This window comes from Medicago sativa, chromosome 4 (assembly GCF_051527215.1).
Source record: "Medicago sativa cultivar Bolivia chromosome 4, Bolivia_mono, whole genome shotgun sequence".
In the NCBI taxonomy this organism is placed as follows: Eukaryota; Viridiplantae; Streptophyta; class Magnoliopsida; order Fabales; family Fabaceae; genus Medicago; species Medicago sativa.
Genome location: NC_140752.1, coordinates 19087123 through 19108471, shown reverse-complemented (window position 1 = coordinate 19108471; position 21349 = coordinate 19087123). Strand labels below are relative to the sequence as shown.

The 21349-nt window shown below is 33.6% G+C and overlaps 2 protein-coding genes and 1 pseudogene across 4 annotated transcripts; all 3 read left to right on the top strand.

Moving 5' to 3' along the window:
- Positions 1-3113: 3113 nt before the first annotated feature.
- On the top strand, positions 3114-7337 carry LOC146926975 (PHD finger-like domain-containing protein 5A pseudogene; annotated as a pseudogene). Its single transcript, XR_015005562.1, has 2 exons — positions 3114-3254; positions 6800-7337. The product of XR_015005562.1 is annotated as a PHD finger-like domain-containing protein 5A pseudogene (transcript).
- Positions 7338-9098: 1761 nt separating this feature from the next.
- Positions 9099-14270, top strand: LOC146926974 (Low temperature viability protein). 2 transcript variants are annotated; one of them, XM_085700412.1, is made up of 5 exons: positions 9099-9583; positions 11395-11835; positions 12234-12839; positions 12987-13114; positions 13933-14270. In XM_085700412.1, exons 1-5 carry the CDS (start codon positions 9218-9220, stop codon positions 13934-13936), a joined length of 1545 nt encoding a protein of 514 aa, XP_085556538.1. In that variant the 5' UTR covers positions 9099-9217; the 3' UTR covers positions 13937-14270. The 2 variants fall into 2 exon arrangements, with proteins under 2 accessions (XP_085556538.1, XP_085556539.1); XM_085700413.1 differs by lacking the exon at positions 13933-14270 and having other exon boundaries at positions 12987-13118.
- A 1255-nt stretch (positions 14271-15525) lies between these two features.
- Positions 15526-19274, top strand: LOC146926973 (F-box protein SKIP23-like). The gene is made up of 2 exons (XM_085700410.1): positions 15526-16722; positions 18995-19274. The coding sequence occupies exon 1, from the start codon at positions 16156-16158 to the stop codon at positions 16717-16719; it is 564 nt and encodes a 187-aa protein (XP_085556536.1). The 5' UTR covers positions 15526-16155; the 3' UTR covers positions 16720-16722; positions 18995-19274.
- Positions 19275-21349: the final 2075 nt, after the last annotated feature.

Here is a 21349-nt window from a genome sequence, read left to right as displayed (position 1 = left end):
TTCATCCTTTTTATTTTTAGCAAATTTACATTATATCGATGTACTCTATAATTTGAATGAATGAATATCATTTATTTTTAGTAAAAAAAACACAATTTACGTAGTGTTGCTTATTAGACATCACTTTTTGTATTGTAAATTAATTAATTGATGAAATTGGGCACATTAAAGAAGTCGAGCAACTTCTCAAAGCCCATCTCAAAGTTATTGTCAATAGATGGATAAATGATAAAAAAATTGATCATCTGACATACAAAATTGCTCTCCCGCACCATTAAAAGATCATTATACCCTTGACGGCTTCTTCTTCATCCATACATAACCTTTTCAAGTGAAGGTTAATCTCTCTCAGTTGAATAGTCTTATTGTGACGGATCTTCTTAGTAAGAGAAATGCTAGGGTCACACACCCACTAATACTCTCTTTTAACACACCCAATAAAAATTAGTCATGTGTCCCATTCTTTTAATTCAATTTACTTGTAACCTGTTCATCCTGTTTCTAAAAGTTTGATTTTTTTTTTGGAGAGAGAAAGAGAAAGCAAAAAAAAGAGAGAGAATAGTGTTGAGAAACAACATGGATGAGTTTGGATCTGAATCAAGTCTTTAATTTCGATGGAATTTCAATATAATTTCCTTGCTTATATAACTGTTAAAATTAGTCATCAGTGTCTGAGTTGATTGTTTGACAAACAAAGCGTGAACGTGAGCAAACATCCTTGGATTTGGAATCAGAAATGGATATAAAGAAAACTTTGTCTTTGATGCTTTCCCCTTTTTCCCACATCCTTAGAGAAAAATCGTAACAGTGAACACAATTGGTGGTTGGATCCAAACCAAAAGGTTGTATGGTAAAGTCCAATAAATGGAATTGTTACTCATGATAGCAAGGAATCACCTGTAGATTTGATTTCAAGACCACCTAATTCACGTTTCTTGATTCAGATCCAAACTCATCCATGTTGTTTCTCAACACTCCTCTCTCTCTCTCTCTCTCTCTCTCTCTCTCTCTCTCTCTCTCTCTCTCTCTCTCTCTCTCTCTCTTTCTCTTTCTCCAAAAAAATCAAACTTTTAGAAACATGATGAGCAGGTTACAAGTAAATTAAATTAAAAAAATGGGACACATGAATAATTTTTATTGGGTGTGTTAAAAGATAGTGTTAGTGGGTGTGACCCTAACATTTCTCTCTTAGTAATAATACATGCACAAGGTAGCCCATATGATATCCTTATCACACAATCACACTTTCTCTTATCCATGTTAGTTTTCTTGGAGTATTTTGCTTCCTAAAAAATAAAGCTCATGCCAGCCGTAAAAACATAACCCTCAAACTCAGAGTACAAAACTATTGTCTTTGTATCTATGTTTCAGGACAATACAGTGTCTCCCAAAGAACACATGTATCTTGGTCAACTGCAGTTTATGATGCACATAGCTCTAACAATTTTCCCAACATAAAAATAACAAAGTAATGTATTAGTAGGGAAAACTGTTGCTACTGCATTCATTAAAGTTGTATCATTGCCAGTCACAATAGCTTAATGCATATCGTCCTTTGAGTTAAGAAGATCAAGCAACATCTTAAAAACCCAAGTGAAGTTATCCTCTTTCTCAGACGTCAAAAAAGCAAAACTAACATAATATGTTATATAAGTTGAGGTCACCCCAACTATCTCAAACAATGACATTTTGTACATGTTGATTTCATATGTGGAGTCCGTGATCAAAACAGCGAGGAAATTTTTTAAACAACTAAATAAATTCAAGATGAACCCAAATTATGTCTTGAACAGTAGTTGTCTCACATTTTTTCTGGTGAAATGAACATATTTGTGCTCCTGCATCTCTGCGATCACAATATTCTCTGGCTGCACCAAACTTTTGTTCAAGTTACCAATAAGCTTCTTGTTTTCCCCTCTTAATCTATTCGCAAGAACGTGCCCTACTAACTTCGACTCCATTTTATGGTTGTGAACTTCATTATTAATAGTCAACCACCATTCCCTTGTTTCCCTATGCACATATCCACACAACCTGGACAAACACTCACATTTTCTTGATCTTGTGACTTCAGGCTTCAATTTCTTCTTGGATGTTTTGTGCAATCCACTCATTTCACAATTCAACTGTAACATTGGATTCTTTCCTATACTGGACTTCCTTATAACAACTTGTAACGAATTTATAATTTGCAAATGACACTCAAAACCTTAAGGAAGAGCCAAAATCATCATATACTAACAATGAACCAATACCAAAATTGAATTCTAGAGTCATCCACCACAACTTTACCGCTAATACAATCATGTGTCATTTTTCTAAAAACAATTAAAATCAAATATAGGTCGATTTTAGAGCAATAATATTTGTTTTCTTAAAAATTAGAGTGAGTTTGTTTCTAAGTCTCACATTCAAATCTTTCATGTGCTAACATTTTCTTGGTTTCATTCTATACAAAACCTTATTTTGGTTTCTTGGTTGGTTTAGTCCATGCAAAACCTTGTTTTGCTTTCTATTGAACTCTGTCAGTTGAAATTGAAATTGATCTTTGAATTATTCAATTCTGAAGTTGAATATCAAATTTTCAGACATAAAAAAAATGGTTTCTTTATTTTATTTTAAATATCATCAATTATGTCATTATCTTAGTTGTTGGACGTGATGACATCTTATTGTTAGAGTTAATTTTCTAACCCTATAATTCATTGCATACAACATGATTGAGTTCAAATGATTAATAAGTTCTACCAAATAACAAATCGTCTAAGAGAACTGAATTCAATTTCTTGATAGAATAATTTTTTGACAGATTTTATATATTTTTTGGCCGAACTACGGTTAGAATCTTTTCCCTTTGAATCGAGGTTCAACACAAAAAAAAAAAATACAATATGAGAAATTTTTTACCTAAAAATAAAAACCAAACCAAACATCGAATACGTGAGACATCTAGTCTAGATCTTAGTTCAAATATCTTAAACCACTTAAACCGAGACAAAAAAACCACAATCAACGACCAAAATAACCAAACAGTATTTAAGACTGGTTCAATTTACAACCAGGTGAACCGTTTGGTTCGGTTTTTTAATCAGAGAGACTAAAACCCGGTTCGGTTTTTTAAATTAGAGAGGCTAAAACCCAAACAGAACCCACTGTATTTCTTCACATCCTCTTTTCTCCAATTCTCCAAACCCTCCCCTCTTGGCTCTCTCACGCAGAAAAGAATTTTCTTCAGCTTCAACAAGAATCCTCAGGTTTGTTTCTCTTTCCTTTTCACAATTTCTTCTATGAATTTTCAATTTCTTCAAACGCTTCTTCAATTTACCGAATGAATCTACTGTTAAAATCACGATTTGTATGCTTATTCATTTATTTTATTTTTTAATTTTTTTTGTTGAAATCTTCGATTTCCTTACTATCCAATTGTTTTACTCTCACTGGATTAGTGAACTTTCTGCCACCTATTACCGACGCGGATACCGGATACGACCCTGACATGTTAACACGGATAATAATTTTAAAAAATAAATAAATATGACCTGATTGAGTATAACTAGATGTGTTTGTGTCGCGTCGGTGTCGGACACTGAACATACTTATCAGAAGTGTTTAGCAGTTTAGATATGCTGACACTGGATATAATTTGCCTAATCCCTTTAATCAATGTTACATATGTAGTACTGATACTTTATATTGAACTTGAAGGCGTGTCTGACACGACACCGAAGAATGTGGCTACATTCGATCGCTTTCATTTTCTCAAACTATTGCATGTGTTTATATGCTGGTATTGCGTCTAGTGTACTTGTCGATATCTGTGCTTTATCGATTATAACTGTATAATTGGCTGGTGATTTTAAAATAGAGAGTGAGATTTGCTGATTATGGTGGCTATGCTATAGAATCAATTAGTGAAAAAAATTATAACAAATTATTGGGCAGGAAGAGTTTGGAGTTTGGACAATTTGTTAATATTTATTATGTCATAGTTACTAGTGGAACAACCATTAGGGTCTAGCGCAAGTGGTTGGTGCGAAGGGTGGGTGAGTGTTGTAAATCCCGAGGTACCAAGTTCGATTTCTACTGATAAAACAAAAGTTAGTAGTGAATCAACATTTTAGTAAAATTTTAGGAGTCGGTTAACTTGGTCTCTTTATTTTAAGCAAACTTCAAAATGATTTGTGAAAAACTACGATTTTAGAGATTAAATAAGTGATTTTCTGTCATTGTTATTGTTTTATTGAGAAAGATTTATTTTATTCGCAAATGAAGTGACAAAGTAACATCTGGGTAGGGTAAGGTATTCCACTAATAACCATATGGATGGTTGGTACATCATTCATTGTTATTGTTTTATTGAATAAAGAAATTGTTGAATTAATTATAAGCTTGGCTGCTTGGCACCAGTGATCTGACGAGAAAACCTGAAGGACAATAAATTTCAATTAGTATTAGGCTTCGCCGTTGTTGAGTCATTTTTGTGTTGGCTAGGGACGATTGAGTCCATGATTTTGGAATACTGTCTTCCAAATTAATATTCAGACGTCATTGTAGCATAACACGATCTTCTTCGCTATTTACCAGTGTCGTCAATCGCGGATCTCAAAAAGTTGCAGTTCATTCCAATTTGGCTACACTACAACATTATAGTGCCACAATAGCCGCTATTTCACAACACTTTGTTGTACTGAATAGCATACTGCAGAACAACAACAATTAGTTTAAATTCTGCTACTCTATAGTACCATAACGCCGCTATAGCCCCTATTTGACAAAACTGTTATTTATGCCTTATTAAGGTATTTAGTATCATTCTCTGATATTTGTGGAGGTTAGCTCTCTTGCTTCTTTTTTAGTTTTCACTCGGCATTGAATTTTGATAATACTGTGCTGAAGTGTATTAAACAAATGAGAGAGAGAGAGAGAGAGAGGGAGAGGGAGAGGGAGAGGGAGAGGGAGAGGGAGAGGGAGAGGGAGAGAGGGAGAGAGAGAGAGAGAGAGAGAGAGAGAGAGAGAGAGGTGGGTACGGTGCTATGGGTTCATTTTATCATTATTCCAAATTTTATTTTTATCGATTTTTAGAGATATGTTTGACTTAAAATTCATGTCTTCCTAATTGAAATTAATCAATGTTATAAATGTGTGTTGCATTTTTTTTTTGGGCTCATGGTACAAAAACCACTACTGCATGAAGGGTAGATAATATATTTATATAAAACACAGTTCTTGAAGATATAACATGCTAGAAAAGTCAGTTTTTGGTAGGAGGCAGCAGTAGTATAAGACTATGTGAGGTACCTATGGCAGTAGGACTATGTTATCAAATAGAGGATATATCAGTGCAGTACTATAGTGTACCGAAATTTGAACAAACCGCTACTGTTCCGCCATACGCCCTTTCATACAAAATGTTGTCAAACAATGATTGACAATTGACAACAATTGATTGTGGTATGCCTTATATCTCAAACAATAAAACGTGTGGAAGATTAATGTCACCAATGACTAGTGATCTACATTCTACACATTTTAAATTCAAATTGTAGTAATCAACTTGTAAATGTTGTATACATCATCAGACAAACTCTATGTGAGTGTTTTTTTTATAGGCTTTATCCTCTACCTCTGGGTGTGAGGTATATATGGTTTATACTTTATACTATAATAGCTTTAACCATGTTACTGCTATGAAGCGAAGCTTAAAAACTGGTTCAAAGGCTGGTTAAAGTTTCTGAGCTTGGTAGGATTACTACCCCCTTTCTCTACCTTTGGTTTTTATATATTCATCTTAGGAAAATTGTTATAAAAATGAATTCTGGGGCATATGGTTGTTGTGGTACATTTGTTACTTTTGGTTAGCCTTATTGTGCAACTTAGTAAGAACATTATTGAATACATGCAGTGTGTTTGTTATTATCCAGTGTCTAGTCCATCGGAAAATTGAAAGTTTTGTAATGTTTTCGAGGTAGTCAATTGTCTATTATCAAGGTTGTCAGGATTGAGATCTTGACTAAAGGTTAGGAGGGGGTACCATGTTCGTAACATGTAAGATGGCCACCTTCCTGCACTTGACTGAGAGAGAAAGACTGAGAGGCTGCGCGTGACGGAGATGGTGGTTGTCGTTGATGATCTGTGTGAGAGAGGGAAATGTATAGAAGGTGAGACTCGAAAGAGGGTGAAGGTCGAAGGTGTCTACCATTTGAGGAAGGAAAGGATTGCGATTGCACTTAAAAATTTAGGATTTTCTGCACTTTTTATCCAACCCGGTCGTGCAAACCTGACCCAACTGCACTTAGGATTTTCTGTGTTTTTTTAACCAATTGGGTCGTGCAAACCTGACCCTGATTTTGAGCCCAGAAACAGGCAAAATCGTGCAATTTTACAATCTAAAATGCGATTTAACTCAAAACACAATTTTGTTCCTGATTCATATCAAAGAGGGCAAGCTAGATCCTGGAATCGCATGATCTTGTGATCTAACTTGCAATTTTGATAACCTTGTCTTTTGTGATTACTGGCTTGTGATTTTCAATGGAAAGATCAAGACCACATTGTAGCTAATTTAGTGACTATCTGATCCTATGATTAAAATTGATTCAACTTCCATCTACATTTTGTGTATTTTACTTGGGAATATTAGTTACCAATATTGCAATGCAGTTGTCCTAATATTTTGTTGCAAAATTTTAAATTTTAAACTTTACCTAGTTTTGCTATGTCTATAGTATTTTAGCGAGTTACTTTATATTTTGTTCAACTCTCAATTGTAGACAGAGCTTAACGTTGTATATTTATGCAGCCTCTAGCAGTTTGTTGAAAGTATGGCCAAGCATCATCCTGATTTGATCATGTGCCGTAAGACCCCAGGAATAGCCATTGGACGATTGTGTGAAAAATGTGACGGAAAGTGTGTGATATGCGACTCTTATGTTCGCCCATGTACCCTCGTTCGGGTCTGCGATGAATGCAACTACGGATCATTTCAGGGTCGATGTGTTATATGTGGAGGAGTAGGAATATCTGATGCTTACTACTGCAAGGAATGTACACAGCAGGAGAAAGATAGGGATGGTTGCCCCAAAATTGTTAATTTAGGGAGTGCCAAGACTGATTTGTTCTATGAACGCAAAAAATATGGTTTTAAGAAAAGGTGATGAGGAGGGATTCGACATTTTGTATTTCTGTCAAACTTTTGTACTAAATGTATGTTTTGCTCGGTTATTAGAACAATGAGAACTTGTGCATCTAAATTTTTATTTGATAGAATTGTTGTCAATTTAAGAATGGCAGTGAGGTACCAACTTGAACTACAATTGAACCATTGCTCTTTGTTTGAATTTTATTGTGAAAACACATGATTCTTCATGCCAATGGTAATCAATCTTTTTTTGTTTGTTTGGTTTTCTTAAAAGGATTTGTGACTTCATGTCATTTTAATGAGCAAGTATAACCTTCATTTCTCTGAACAAATTAAGCAAGTGAATAATATATTCCGTCCCTACCAAATTTTGGCTTATATAGAATGTCCTCCTATTTTTTTTATTTATCTTTTTTAAATAAAGTTTTGGTCCCATATTTTAAAAATTGGTTTTTTGTTTCTAAGTTAACTATTATTTTTTTGGATTTTGATCCCCTATATAATTTTTTGGTCATTTTTTTAAGGGATGATGTAGAAATGTTTATTACACCACATTGAATTTGCATGTAAACAAACATATATCTAGTTAACACATCGTAAACAATTGCGTCGCATGGTAACTAAATGACCAAAAAACAAAAGATGAAACACCAGAGAAAAAAGGAGTACTAAAATGCTTACTATTTTCACTCACTCACACTATTTAAAATCACCCAATTTTGATTCCCTTTAAGATTTTTAAATTAAAAATGATATGATATATCATATTTACATTAAAGTTTTTATGTAATTTCATGCATATTTGATTATTCTATGTCATAATATCGTATGTCACACATTTTAAAATATATCACATCACCGTTGTTTCATATATTTTTAATTTAAAAATATAAAAAATCAACCAAAATTAAGTAAGTTTAAAGGGGGTGTATTGAGTTAGGATTTTGAAAGACAATTTTTGCTTAAAAAAGTATCAAAGATTTTAAAAGATTTTGTAGGATTTTAATGACTTTCATGATTTTAAAAGACAATCAGGATTTTTAATTTGGATTTCAATGGATTCACATCATAAGATTTTAAAGGATTTTATGGATTTATAAGATTTCAAAAGAATTTTTGAATTTTAAGGACTTGTTGCAAAGAAATGATTACAACGCACTCTCTATTATAATATTTTGAATACATACTCTTATTTTTTATTTTATTTTTATGAGAGATAGAGAGAGGGGAAAGAGAGGAGGGAGAGAAGGGAGAAAAGAGAGGAGAGAGAGGGAGAAGATATATATATATATATATATATATATAGAGAGAGAGAGAGAGAGAGAGAGAGAGAGAGAGATGGGGGAAGAGAGAGAGAGAGGAGAAAAGAGAGGAGAGAGAGAAGGGAGAAGAGAGAGACGAAGAGAGAAGGGAGGGAGAGAGAGAGGAGGAAGAAAAGAGAGGAGAGAGGGAAGGGAGAAGAGAGGGAAAAAGGGATAAGAAAGAGATAGTAAAAACTTTTAAAGAAAAACAATCCCAATAAATCTTATGTCTTCATGAAAGACTTTTTTTTGTTAAAATTTTACTAGAAAATCCCACAAAATCCATCAAAATCCAATTTATTAAACAATCATTTGAAATTTGAATGATTTTGAATATCATGAGACTTTTTTTAAGTGATGAAAAATCTTGATTGAATACCTCAAGATATTTTTAAAATGACAAATAATCTTGATTGAATACCACAAGACTTTTTTTAAATTGCAAAGAATCTTGATTGAATACCACAAGACTTTTTCATAATTAAAAAGTCTTTTAAAATCCCTTAGAATCTTAATCCAATACATCCCCTAAAATAAAGATGACCAATTTCAAGATCTCTCAAAAAAAAAGACCAATTTCAAGAGTGAACAAAAATAAGGAATAAAAAAAAAAACCAACAAAAAAGAGTTATAACAACACACGAACTGTCTAAAACCCTAATTCCCATCTCCTTCATTACTCCTTCTTCTTCTTCTATCAGCCGCTTCCTCCTTCTTCCATTCACCTTTCACGTTCTTTCTCCGACGCGGCAACAACAACCACTCAAACCGCCACAAAATGGGTGGAAAGAAGAAATTCATCGACAAAAAAAACTCCGTCACCTTCCATCTCATGGCACGTGACTCAGCTGACCCAGTTTACGCAGAGTCCGACCGTGTTTTCGTCCGCGTGGACAACAATCCACTCTCCGCGGACTCCATCTTTGCCGATTCACCCGATGACCCCGATGCCGAATTCGACACCCAATATGCCGAAGACAGTGGATTTTTATCGGATGAAGTGAGGAAGGAGATACTTGAATTAGGGTTTCCTGATGATGGTTATAATTACTTGACTCATTTGAGAGAAATTAAGAATTCTGGTGGTGGTTCTAATTTCTTTACTAATCCTAAGTTTAAGCTTGAGCATGTTAATGATGTTAAGGTACTCATTCTGTTTTCTTTTTCTATGTTAAATTTTGTTTTAGTTTGTTGTGATAGTTGTTATGTGTTTTGTTTTGTTTTTGTTAGAAAGTTTTGTTTTTTAGACTTGGTTTGTTTGGTAGAGCTTATTGATATACTTAGGCCATGTTTGGATAAACAGCTTAATTTAGTCCCTGTTTCAGCTTGCAGTTTATAGCACAAGTGTTTATCGCGTTTATTATAAGTTATTTCCATAACAAAGATGAAATGAAGTCAAACTGTTTTCATATAATCTATAAGTTGTTTTCGTAAGTTATAATGGACAGCTTATAAGCAGTAAACAACTTATGAACTTTTCATTAACTATGGCTCCTTTTGTATTGAGCTTATGCAAATATATAAGCTTTTATATTAATTCATAAGTTCTAACTAACGAAAATTTTATCTTCATAAGTTGTTTTTTCATAAACTATCTTAACAAGCTTATGAATAATAAATAAAAGCTTATTTATTTTCATAAGCTGTTTTGCATAAGCTCAAAATAAGCTCAATCCAAACGGGCCCTATTTTCATAAGTTTTCACAAACAATCTTAGAAGTGCTTATGCTGTTAATAATCTTACATAAGCCAATCAAAACAGGCCCTTACTTGTGCTAGTGTTTATGTTATCTTATGAAAATAGCTTATGAATGATACAGGCAATTACTAGGGTAGTGAAGCATCACGTGTGCTATATGATGGATTGATGCTTAAAAATTGCGCAAAATGCTAATGACGACCGTTATAGTCACATTTAAGTAGAAGTTTAGGTCCTCTACTTCGTTAGGGTTGTGGCAGTGACCTGATCGGTGTTGGTTCAATAACAAAAAAAAATGGAAATAGATTGAGTTTTAAGACACTAATATTTGTTTTCCTTGTTTTTTGTCGAATCTACATTGATTGGATTGTTGTATATGTGAATACGAGTAATACTATGAGCTTTTACTCATGGGTAGTGGGGAGTGGCACTAATGGTCCTTAGATTTGTGAACCCTGCAGACCATATGAGACCTTTTTCCACCTTAGAAGCCACCTATTATATATCCATATGCAGTTTTCATCTTATTTCTATAGGCTCGTTATATGGCGTTGTGGCATATAAAATCAGCTTACAAATTATATGAGAAGAGTTCAATGCTATCCTTCCTTTTGATTATCAAAATGGATCATACACAAGAGTTTAGATTATTAACTGATTGCTCTCACCCTAAGAAGTTATATGTTAGCTTGATTAGAATTTAGATTGTTAACTAATTGTTAGGTCTGTTGGATAAGATTTCTTCCTCTAAATATTGTCACTCAATGTATCTTAATATAATTTGATTTAAGATATTCTCTCTTTTGAACTTTTTCATCTATTTGCTATGTCTTTCTTTTTAAAATTCTTTGACATGATTCACAAATCCTGACAGGGTCTGATCCCTTAAATAATTCCCTCTTTTATATCAATGTGGGAGCTATATTATATTGATATTAATTAAGAACCTACATTGTAAACAACAATCGTATTGTATTTAGACCATGGTTGGATTAGTTTTTGGCTATTTTTTGAGTCACTTATTTTAAGTAAGTCGATGTTTTCACTTAAGAAAGCCTTTGTAAGCTTGTAGTTGTTCTTTATTTACATTTAGATGAGATTGAGAAGCCAAATCGAAGTTTTTTTTGAATAAGTTGAAATGTGTAAGTTAATTTCAATCTGTACTGGCAACTATAGAATCTTATCCAAACTATTTTTCTGTAAGTTAGAATCTTTTTCAAATTGGCTCTTAAGATCTGTTGTTTTTATGAATTTAGGCTTACGATGCTTCGAGGGTGCGGGTTAAAGAGGTGGATGAAGAACCTGAAGAAAACATTTTGTACAATGTTGCGTCCAGCACTGCCAATGTCAGGGTTCAGAAAGCCGTTGATCCCGAGGTGGCTGCATTGCTAGATGACAGTGATGCGTCACGGTTTGGCTCTGATGTTGAAGATTTGGAGGAAGACTTTGTTGTCAAAGCTAACCTCTGTGAAGACGTAGATGATGAAGAGGATGTACACATGCGTAATGGAATGAACTTCACTGAGGAGTCTATGAATAGGACCTTAAACAATGCGCACATATTGCAAGGTTCTGCTTATGCCACTGTTGCCGATGATTGTGGACCTTCAGATGGGGGTTCAAATGGTGCAACAGGTGTGTACTCTGCTGGTGAGAAGCCAAGACCCCGTCGTCTGTTAGATGAACAATTTGATTTGGTAAGTTTTGGTATTCATAATTTTATTTATACACTGAATGATTCTTTCTCTTTTGAAATTGATAAAGATCTATAAGCATGTTTCTTCGTGTACTATGTCATTGATTAGCTTGTATTGCTGTGCTAAGTTTATGTTAGTGTCTAAAATATTTTTAGGTTTTCTTCAGAATAGAAAACAAGATTGCATGCACCGTTAGCTTTCTCCCAACTTTTATCTTTGCACATCAGTTTCTATCACAAATTATCTTATTAAATGTATTGCTTTGTTTCTTATATGGTTTCTGAGTTTACTCTTCAAATTATATCCTTTATTGCTATTACAAGTAAAAATAGCCTTTATTGACTACTTCTATACTTTTTACTTATAAGATTCTCATTCTCAGTACATTTTCTGTGTAGCTTGAACGTCAAGAGTATGGAACTGATGATAACAGCGATTATGGTGATGATTATTATGGTGATTATGAAGAAAATTATCAAGCTGAAGATGAGTCACTTGCCGAGAAGCTCAAACTCTCTCTTGGAACCCGTAAGGTGGAAGACCTAGAACATGAACAGAAGGGTCAGTACAAGGTTCCTGCAGAAGGTGAAGAGGAAAAGGATTCTGCTGCCGATGTGATTCGCCGTTGCAAGGAATATGGTGAGAAGTATGAAGTTGAAGTTGAAGACAAAGATGCTGTAATTTTTGAAGAAAGTAGCGATGAATCAGAAGTTTGGGATTGTGAGACTATTGTTTCAACGTACACAAATTTAGATAACCACCCTGGAAAGATTGAAACACCTTGGGCAACTAGGAAAAAGAAATTGACTGAAACTGTGACTGCAGCCTTTAATTCCTCTAGTCCAATAATCTCCTTAAGTGGAAAAGCAAAACTTCCTGTAGACTTGCCTGGTGGTAGAAAACCTGCTGCTGAAAAGGTTAAAGACGCGACCACAGAAAAAACTGAACAGTACAAGAGAAAACAACATGGTCTAGAGTCAAAGGAGGAGAAGAAAGAGAGAAAGGTAAATGCATTACTTGGTCTGTTCACTTGCTTCATTTATGCATGCTATAATTGTCAATTTCTTTTTTAAGAACACACCATTCGCCGTCTCCCTAAGGATAATGGTTTTATGAGTATATACTAATTTGACAACTGTGTTGTTTTGAAGGCTGCTGTGAAAGAGGAACGCCGTGAGGCACGTCGCACTAAAAAAGAAATGAAGGAACTTTATAAATGTGAAGCAAATCGGGCTCAAAGAGTTGCAGCTGGATCTGGTGCTTCATCCTATCATCTTATGTAAGTTTTCTAAATTTAAGATTTTGTTTCGATCTACCGTCAAAATCGAAAGCATTGATTTCTATACACATGGCAATTAGTTGCAGGTTGCAAGTTTTCTAAATTTAAAATTTTGTTTCGATTTACCGACAAAATCGGATGCATTATTTCTTTACACATGGCAATAAGTTGCAAGTGGAAGTAAATCAAATAATATTGTCATATAAGAACAATTTTTTGGCTTGAACTGCACTGGCCGGTTTTGTTCAAAATATATTGAAATGGGGAAGAGGGTTGGAGCTGGGGAGGATGGAATGCATATATTCTTAAAATGATTTCACATATGTGGTACCTTTTTTTTTAGATTTTTTAGTTATCTCAGTGAATCCTATAACCTTTCCTGGTGAGATAAATATGTTTCATTCTGAAAGGAAACTTAGATTGAGGTTAGAAATAGTGATAGTTATTATGGCTTACAGTTGCAAACGTCTCTAATGTACCGGCTTGGTGATATACCGTAGGTGCAAACTTCTCTAATGGCTTTGTGAAATACCGTAGGCTATGCTAAGGAGTAATACTATTTCTTTGGGGGGTAAATCAGTGTATCTCTGAGTGCTAACTAGTATTAATATATTTTTTTGGGCTTTAAATCTATTCTAATATTTGTGCATGTAAACTGACCTGGAAGTACCATCGCTAATTCTACCATAAATGAAGAGAAACTTTGAATTGCAATCAACACCTGTCTTGAACTTTCCTTGTAAATGAGTGTGAAAATGCTTTTGCTTTATATGATTTCTTTTTTGCTTTGTTCTCATTTCTCTGATTTATCTTTATAGGTAAGTTAACAATCACAAGTACCAGCTCTACTCGTCACTCATGCGTCTGCCATGGCACTATAATGAAGCTTGCAAGGTTCTATGATGTTTTCATACATCAGTACGAAGTTGTCACATAACACAGATGACTTTTGTGTGTCTTTTGTCCAACCAAGAAAGTACACAAGTGTTTTGATGTCATTATTTATTGGTTATATGTAAGGATAAACAAATATCATTATTCTGTTTTCTCAGAATGTAGTTTTGAGTGACTTTTGTTTTGTAGAAATACGGCAATCATATTAAGTATGCACTATGATGCACATTATACAGTTCTATTTTATATATTTTTGGGTTCAGTATTGTGGTAATTACATTTACTGAATAAGGTTAATGATTATATTTTGAACATTGTATCTTGGGCATTATTCCTATGCTTTCTTTGAATAATCTCAAACTCATTGTTCAAAATTTGAAATTCAATCAAAAATTTATCATTTCCATTGGATCTTCTACCTTCAAAAAATATTTATTTAGGAATATGCGGGAGGGGATAAAATATATCTTTATTTTTCCAACTTATTTTTTGATTTTAGTCTTGTCCCTTACTATTTAATAGTTTCATTTGGGGATGTTGTATTATTTTTAATTTCAGTTTTGTCCATTATCTTTTATTTTATGTTCCTAAATGATTTTTTGTTTTGTTAAATTAAACCAATAACGTCATTAGTTTATTTGAAATAGTTTTTAGTTTATAAAAGTACATCAATGTGATCATTTTGAAACTTGGAACTCGTTATGATTCTCTCCTTGCAAGAGATGAACTTGAATACGAGATTATAAATGGGTAATCTTCGCTTTACAGACTGGTTTTGGTCTTGAGTTAACATCAACTCAAATTTCAAGTCAATATCATAGTTTATTTCAGATTTGTTTAGTGATTTGCCATCACTTCACATTATGAGTGTGTAAAGAATCTAACATTAGATAAATAAATTTAGTTCCCATCTCACAAGCTTGTTTTAAAAACGTATTTTTGTCGCAAGAAGCTCCAACTTTAAATTCTTTATCATTCATTGTTGACGTATTTTTATGCATGAAAGGACGGACGGACTAAACTAATTTGAAATACTTTTTTTTTCTTCCATAAAAAATATTTAGGGTGATGACATGATGTCTGAATCATGATAGAAAAGACTTTGATGATAACATGATGAGTTTGTTTGGTAAGGCAAATTAACTTATAGCGGATAACTTATAACTTCGTATATCCAAAAAAGTTATGTTTGGTAAACTTACCACTTAACATATTTTTTTTTTAATGTTTTACTCCCTCCGTTTCAAAATGAGTGTCGCTTTAGGTGTTTGCACGCATATTAAGAAATGCAATGATTAAGAGAAAGAGAATGGTTATTTTACCAAATTATCCTTATTAACTATTGGTTAGTTTTAAAAGTAATACTTTGGAAGTAGTGTGCAGGGTATTAATTGGAGGGTACAATTGAAAAGAAAAAGTTATTATTGCATTGGAAACTGAAAGCGACACTCATTTTGAAACAAATTTTTTTGGCTAAAGCGACACTCATTTTGAAACGGAGGGAGTAATAAATAAAAACGATGGAACACGTTGGCATTCCCTTTTGTTCATCATCATCTCATACATTTCCCTTTCACACAAAATAAATCAGCAGCAACACACTCACTCACTCACGCATGCATCTCCACCGATAATGGCGGAAGACTGGTCACAACTCCCAAGAGATCTCTTACAAATAATATCCTCAAAACTCGATAGCGAATTCGATCAACTCCGCATTCGATCTGTCTGTTCAACATGGCGCTCTTCCTTACTATGATTCCATAACCACATTTCCTCTCTCTAAACGATCTCTCTTCCTCATCACCCCACCCCAAAATCATCAACAAACCCTAAAACCTTGGTTGATCAAAATCGGTCCTGACTCACGTGACCGAACTCACCTCTGGAATCCTCTCTCACGTGATAAACAATTGCCTCTTCATTTCCCCCACGTCATCGATGTCACCCAACACCGCTTCTTCAATCTCGGCTACGAGTTCGTCATCGGTGATTTCCCTTCCCGACTTCAAGGGAAAGTTGTTGTCGCTGACACGTGGCATAACGGAAAAGATCCTGTTCTCTTCACCATTCAGCATTCTGGAAAACTTGCTATATTACGATGCGGAGGAGATGAGAGTTGGACGATAATCCCTGAGGAGACGAGGATGTGGAATTATCACGACGTCTGTGTCTTCAATGGGATGCTTATTGCTGTTGATCAGATGGGTTTTACTGTCACCGTAGGACCGGATTTACGTTTGGAGTTGGTGGCTATAGGTGTGTTTAAGGGAGATAAATCATTCTTAGTGGAAAGTGATGGTGATTTGTTGCTAGTTGTTCAGTATTTGTCTAAAGTTTATGTTTCAAATGTTGATGGTGAAGAAATTTACAACGGGGCTGTCAGATTTAAAGTGTTTAAGCTTGATGAGAAAATGAAGATGTGGGTGGAGATGACAAATTTGGGGGATAGGGTTTTGTTTTTGGGGGAAGATTCGGCTTTTCCTGTTTTGGCTTCGGATTTGTGTATTGCCAATGGGAACTGTGTGATATTTAGGGATGATATTCTTCGCAATGTTCGTCCCACTGACCTTGGTATCAGTGTTTTTCACTTGGATCAATGTCGGACTTCGCCTTTGTCTGATTTTCCTTGTTATGCCAAATTGTTCTGGCCACCACCAGAATGGGTTGGGATGTGTATCGACAACAGCAGAGTATGTGTATTGGATTGATAGGTATGGTGGAAATAATCAACACTTATTGTTAGTACTGTACACATCAACTTTGTTTATGTTGCTAGATTACTCAACACTTATTGAAATGTTCTTACAATGTCTCTTGGTGTTTTCATTAATTACTTCTTGTATAAATTGAAATTCTCTTACATTTAACTTGTTCATAAGAAGCTTTAAACTTATGAGTTTTTTCTAGAGGAGCTAAATGCATAACTCGCTTAAGAAGTTCCTACAAGATAGAAACTAATCCAAACTGAGCTATATTACTCATAAGTAAGGGATATTTTTTTTATGCAAAGGTAGATGCTAGTAAATTATCAGATTTGTAAGATGTTGGTGGAGAGTGGGATTTGAACAGTAGCTCCTTTATCCAGCTTAAGTAGTTAAATTGTATCTACTATGATGCAATATTTCTTCATTTCATGATAGTTTTATATAATAAAAGGAGTTCCATACTCATGTGAAAATCCATTTTGTGGTTGCTGAGTATTATATGGTCTCTTGCAATTGGTGTTTTCCATTCATTACTATCTACTCATATGGTACAACTAAAAGTACAAGTCTTTTGTGTTACTATATTGCTTTTATTTTTTCTCCATCACGCCTTAAGTCCAACTGAAAGAGGCCGAATCCCCTCCTACAACTTTGCCCTTAAAAAATAATAGATATGTTTCCTTGAGTTTGGTGACTTCTCTAAATTTCTGTATAAGGTATTTAGGAATGTTCTTGTTTAGAGTTCGGTGCTATTGTTAAAATGGCTTTGCAACCAATGCTCGTAAATACTTAAGGGTAAGGCAATTAAAGGTTAAGATGCTTGGTAGTGGCCAAAGACAACAGGCGATTTGCCTCAGTTGCCTATCTAAAATAAATACATTCTCTTGAGATTCATCACGCTGCTACTTACCAATTTAAAGCTCGTGACAAGGGTGGGTTCATTGATTCTTGAAAGGGAAGTTTTGCCCTTCATATCAATAGTGGGAAAATTGTGTTCTAATCCTAATTGAGTTACTGTAAAGAACATCCTTCTGAGGCGTTTTTAATCCTAATTAAGCAGTAGACCACTTTCCATTCCTCTTAATGCCACATTTTTCTATGACTGTATGGATAATAATATGATACCATTCAAGTTAAATATAAAATGGTAACATAATGATGTGTATAGGATGTGTTTAATTTGAGGGTTGATGGACTTAAACCTCAATTGTTTAAGAGACGGTCTATGTTTCTACCTTTCTTAAAAGTTATGTTGATGGAATATTGGTGTTTAAATTTTATGCTTATCACAAGATAGTATGATTTTGTCCATGGCAGATAAAAGTTCTGCTAATGTGATAGTGATAGTGCACTATTATGCTTAGTTTGTGTTGTTAGATTAGGTAAACCTTGCAAATATTGCTTATATAGAAAAAGAGTAATTGAAATGTTCTTACATTGACAGATTAATTATAAGTTTTTCTAAGTTATTGTCTTGTATCTGCACTTCAAAATTGTTGAGAATCTCCTTCATTTAACTTTTTCATGTAAGTAAGGGATTGACAGGTGCAGCATAAGCTTTAATGTAAGTAATATAGGTTTTTGGACATAGTTCATTCACTAGAATTTAGTACGGCTATACTAGTTAATATTATACCCATGAAGTGTGGAAGATTCTGCTATCTAAAGTTGAAGTTTTATAATCTCCACATGTTGTAGTCCATACTCCATATAGTTAGCATTTTAATCAATCAAACATATATTTGTTTTCAGTTAATAGTTTGATTTCATTTCTATGTAAAAAACAAAAATAGACATAAGGAGCACCATGTAGTTGCACTGTGGGATAGAGATCAATTCAAATTATATGTTGGTGACTTAAATTTATGGGGAGATCTATGCACTTGCACTGAGTATAATTTGAATTATTAATAAAACGTTATATTGAGATAAAAGTATTATTTGATTACTATGTGAATATTGTTTCTAAGGTGATCTAGTGCAACTGTTATCACTCTATTTGCAATCCCAGGTATATTCCCACATTAATCTATCTCACATGTCTTGCTTATGTCTATGCCACTAGGCATCTTATGCTTTGATATTTAAACCTTATAGCTGTTTTTGCATTACTTGAATTACAATATTGATAATATCTTCTAGTTCATAAAAGATATGCTATTTTGGTAATCGGGTTAAACTTTTATGCTTATCACAAGATAGTAGTATGAAGAAGAAGAATCTCTCTTGATTATTTCATAATTTCTTAATATTGCATTTAAATTTATTTTGATTGTAGATCGTGAAGGAGCCCTTTGGTGCAACTTTTGACAACATTACAGATCATTGTGCCCATGGACATAGGGGAATGCTTCTGTTTTTTCGTTTTCTTGTATCGTTTTGATGTATATCTGGTTTCATCACTGTAACTTAATTCCTACAAAGGAAGTTGTCTTGCAGTTATTTATTACTCGAAGTAGTTGTAATGTTCCAACTTCTCCGATATGTCCAAACATAACATTTTAAGTTTTCAAGGTTGATGTTTATAAACTGGTTTTATAAAACGGCAGTTCTTAAAACAGGTTTTTGAAGCTTGGAATTAGTTTGACTTTTTGTAGTGTATGTTCAGCTTTTATGTTTAGTCTGTTCACGAAAATAGCAGTTATGAAAACTGGTTTTGAAAAATTAGTTCAAAACTGAGTTTGCATAATCGAAGATTCCCCACCTCCTCGTTTCATTTGTTCCATTTGGTGTTTGTTTGCTTGCAACCATCTGCCTTAACAAAATGAGAACCTTATTTTCCAAAATGAGAACCATCAGCAAGTTAATGTGGATGTGTAGAGCATAGAAGATGGTAGAACAGATGCATATGAAGATGGAAACGTACAGATTTTTTTAGCATAATCTGTTTGTCTGTAACATGTTTGAGTAACAATTTATTATGCTATGAATCACTTGACTTGATCAATCCCCCAACTTTATTCGAACTAGATGAAATGATTCTGAAAACAGTATGGTTCAAAAATTTACCTAAGCTTTTCTTGCAACATACGCTAACATACTTTGTTGTTGACAAAAAAAAGGCGTTGGTGAAATTCTAGAGTGTTTTTATATTGATTGTATTCCAATTGAATGTACAAGGCTCTTAATTAGACCTCATCAAAGATGTGTTGCAAAACTCAGTGAAGCTGCAGCAAGAATGAAAATGGAGTAAAGGAGTCCAGCAAGAACTCATGATGATTAAAGAAGGGACATTGAAGTTGGTGAAAAAGCACAACACAAAGAGCCCCTTGAAGTCATTTAAATGGGAATATGCTCAAATCATTACGGTGTATTTCTCAGGAATTTATTTCTCATGAATGCTTCCATTACTTATTTAGCCGTAAAGTTTTCATTCTTAATGGTTTCATATAAGCCTATTTGAAAGTTTTGTTAGAACACTTCCACTTATTTTTATGAAGGTGTACTCCATCCGTTCCAAAATATAAGCAAAAATTGGTCAACAAAAGTTAATTTATTTGGTTCAAAATTTGTACTAAATACATCAATTGGTCAACAAAAGTTAATTTATTTGGTTCAAAATTTGTACTAAATACATCAACTTATGTTACTCAGTTTTGCTTGTATTTTAGGACGGAAAACCAAAGTTGTCAATAAAGTTGTACCAAATAGTTGTACATATATCACTTTTAGAAATATGCAACTTAGAGCGTATTTACCCGCAACTTAGGGCGTATTTACCAAATCTTTATCTATCACATGCTAAAATACTCCTAAAAAATAACCAGGTGTATTCTGACAAATGCTTGCATGAGTTGCTAACTTGCACCCACTTATAAAATAATAAAAATTATTATACTTTTTTTTGGTAGTGGTCGGGGTTTGAACCCCGGACCTTGCATATTTTATGCATTGTCCCAACCAACTGAGCTAATGAAAATAAATACTGAAATATAAAATAAAAGATATACTAAATAATACTATATAAAAAGATATATTAAATTAATAAATTTAAATTATTAAATTGTAAATACTTAAATATTAATGGATGTTAATTTTATTATGAAATAAAAATGTCATTTTACATTTATCAGTTAATTGAACCGTTAATTTTACAAAACACTTCAAATATCTATCTTATCAGCTATAAGTCATCAGCTATCAGCTAACTTATCAATTATCTACTATTTTTACCAAAATAGAGCCGATGTCTAATTCATGATAGAAAAGACTTTAAGATTCAAAGAAAGAACACTTGAAATGTATTTATATATTTATTTTGCTCCAAGAACTTGCATTAAATGAAAGTACAAATTTGCATTCTTTTAATTGCGGAAGTACAATAATCAAAATTATCAAATATGGAATATATATATTTTTTTTTTGGTACAAAACAGGGCAAAAGCCCACAAATATGGAATATTTGATCTAAGAGGACCAATGATCCAAAGTGTAAAATATTTTCGAAGTATTACTTTTCCCACCCTATGGCCTTCTCGCGCGCCCTATTTTTTTTACCAAAATACCCTTTATCCGGAAAATATATTCCGGACAATATTCGGAATGTATAATCCGTACCGTTTGAAAATCACCCTGTCTCGTGAGGACTTGCGAAACTTGGGGTTGGTAAGTTGAAATACAATCCGGATAACAT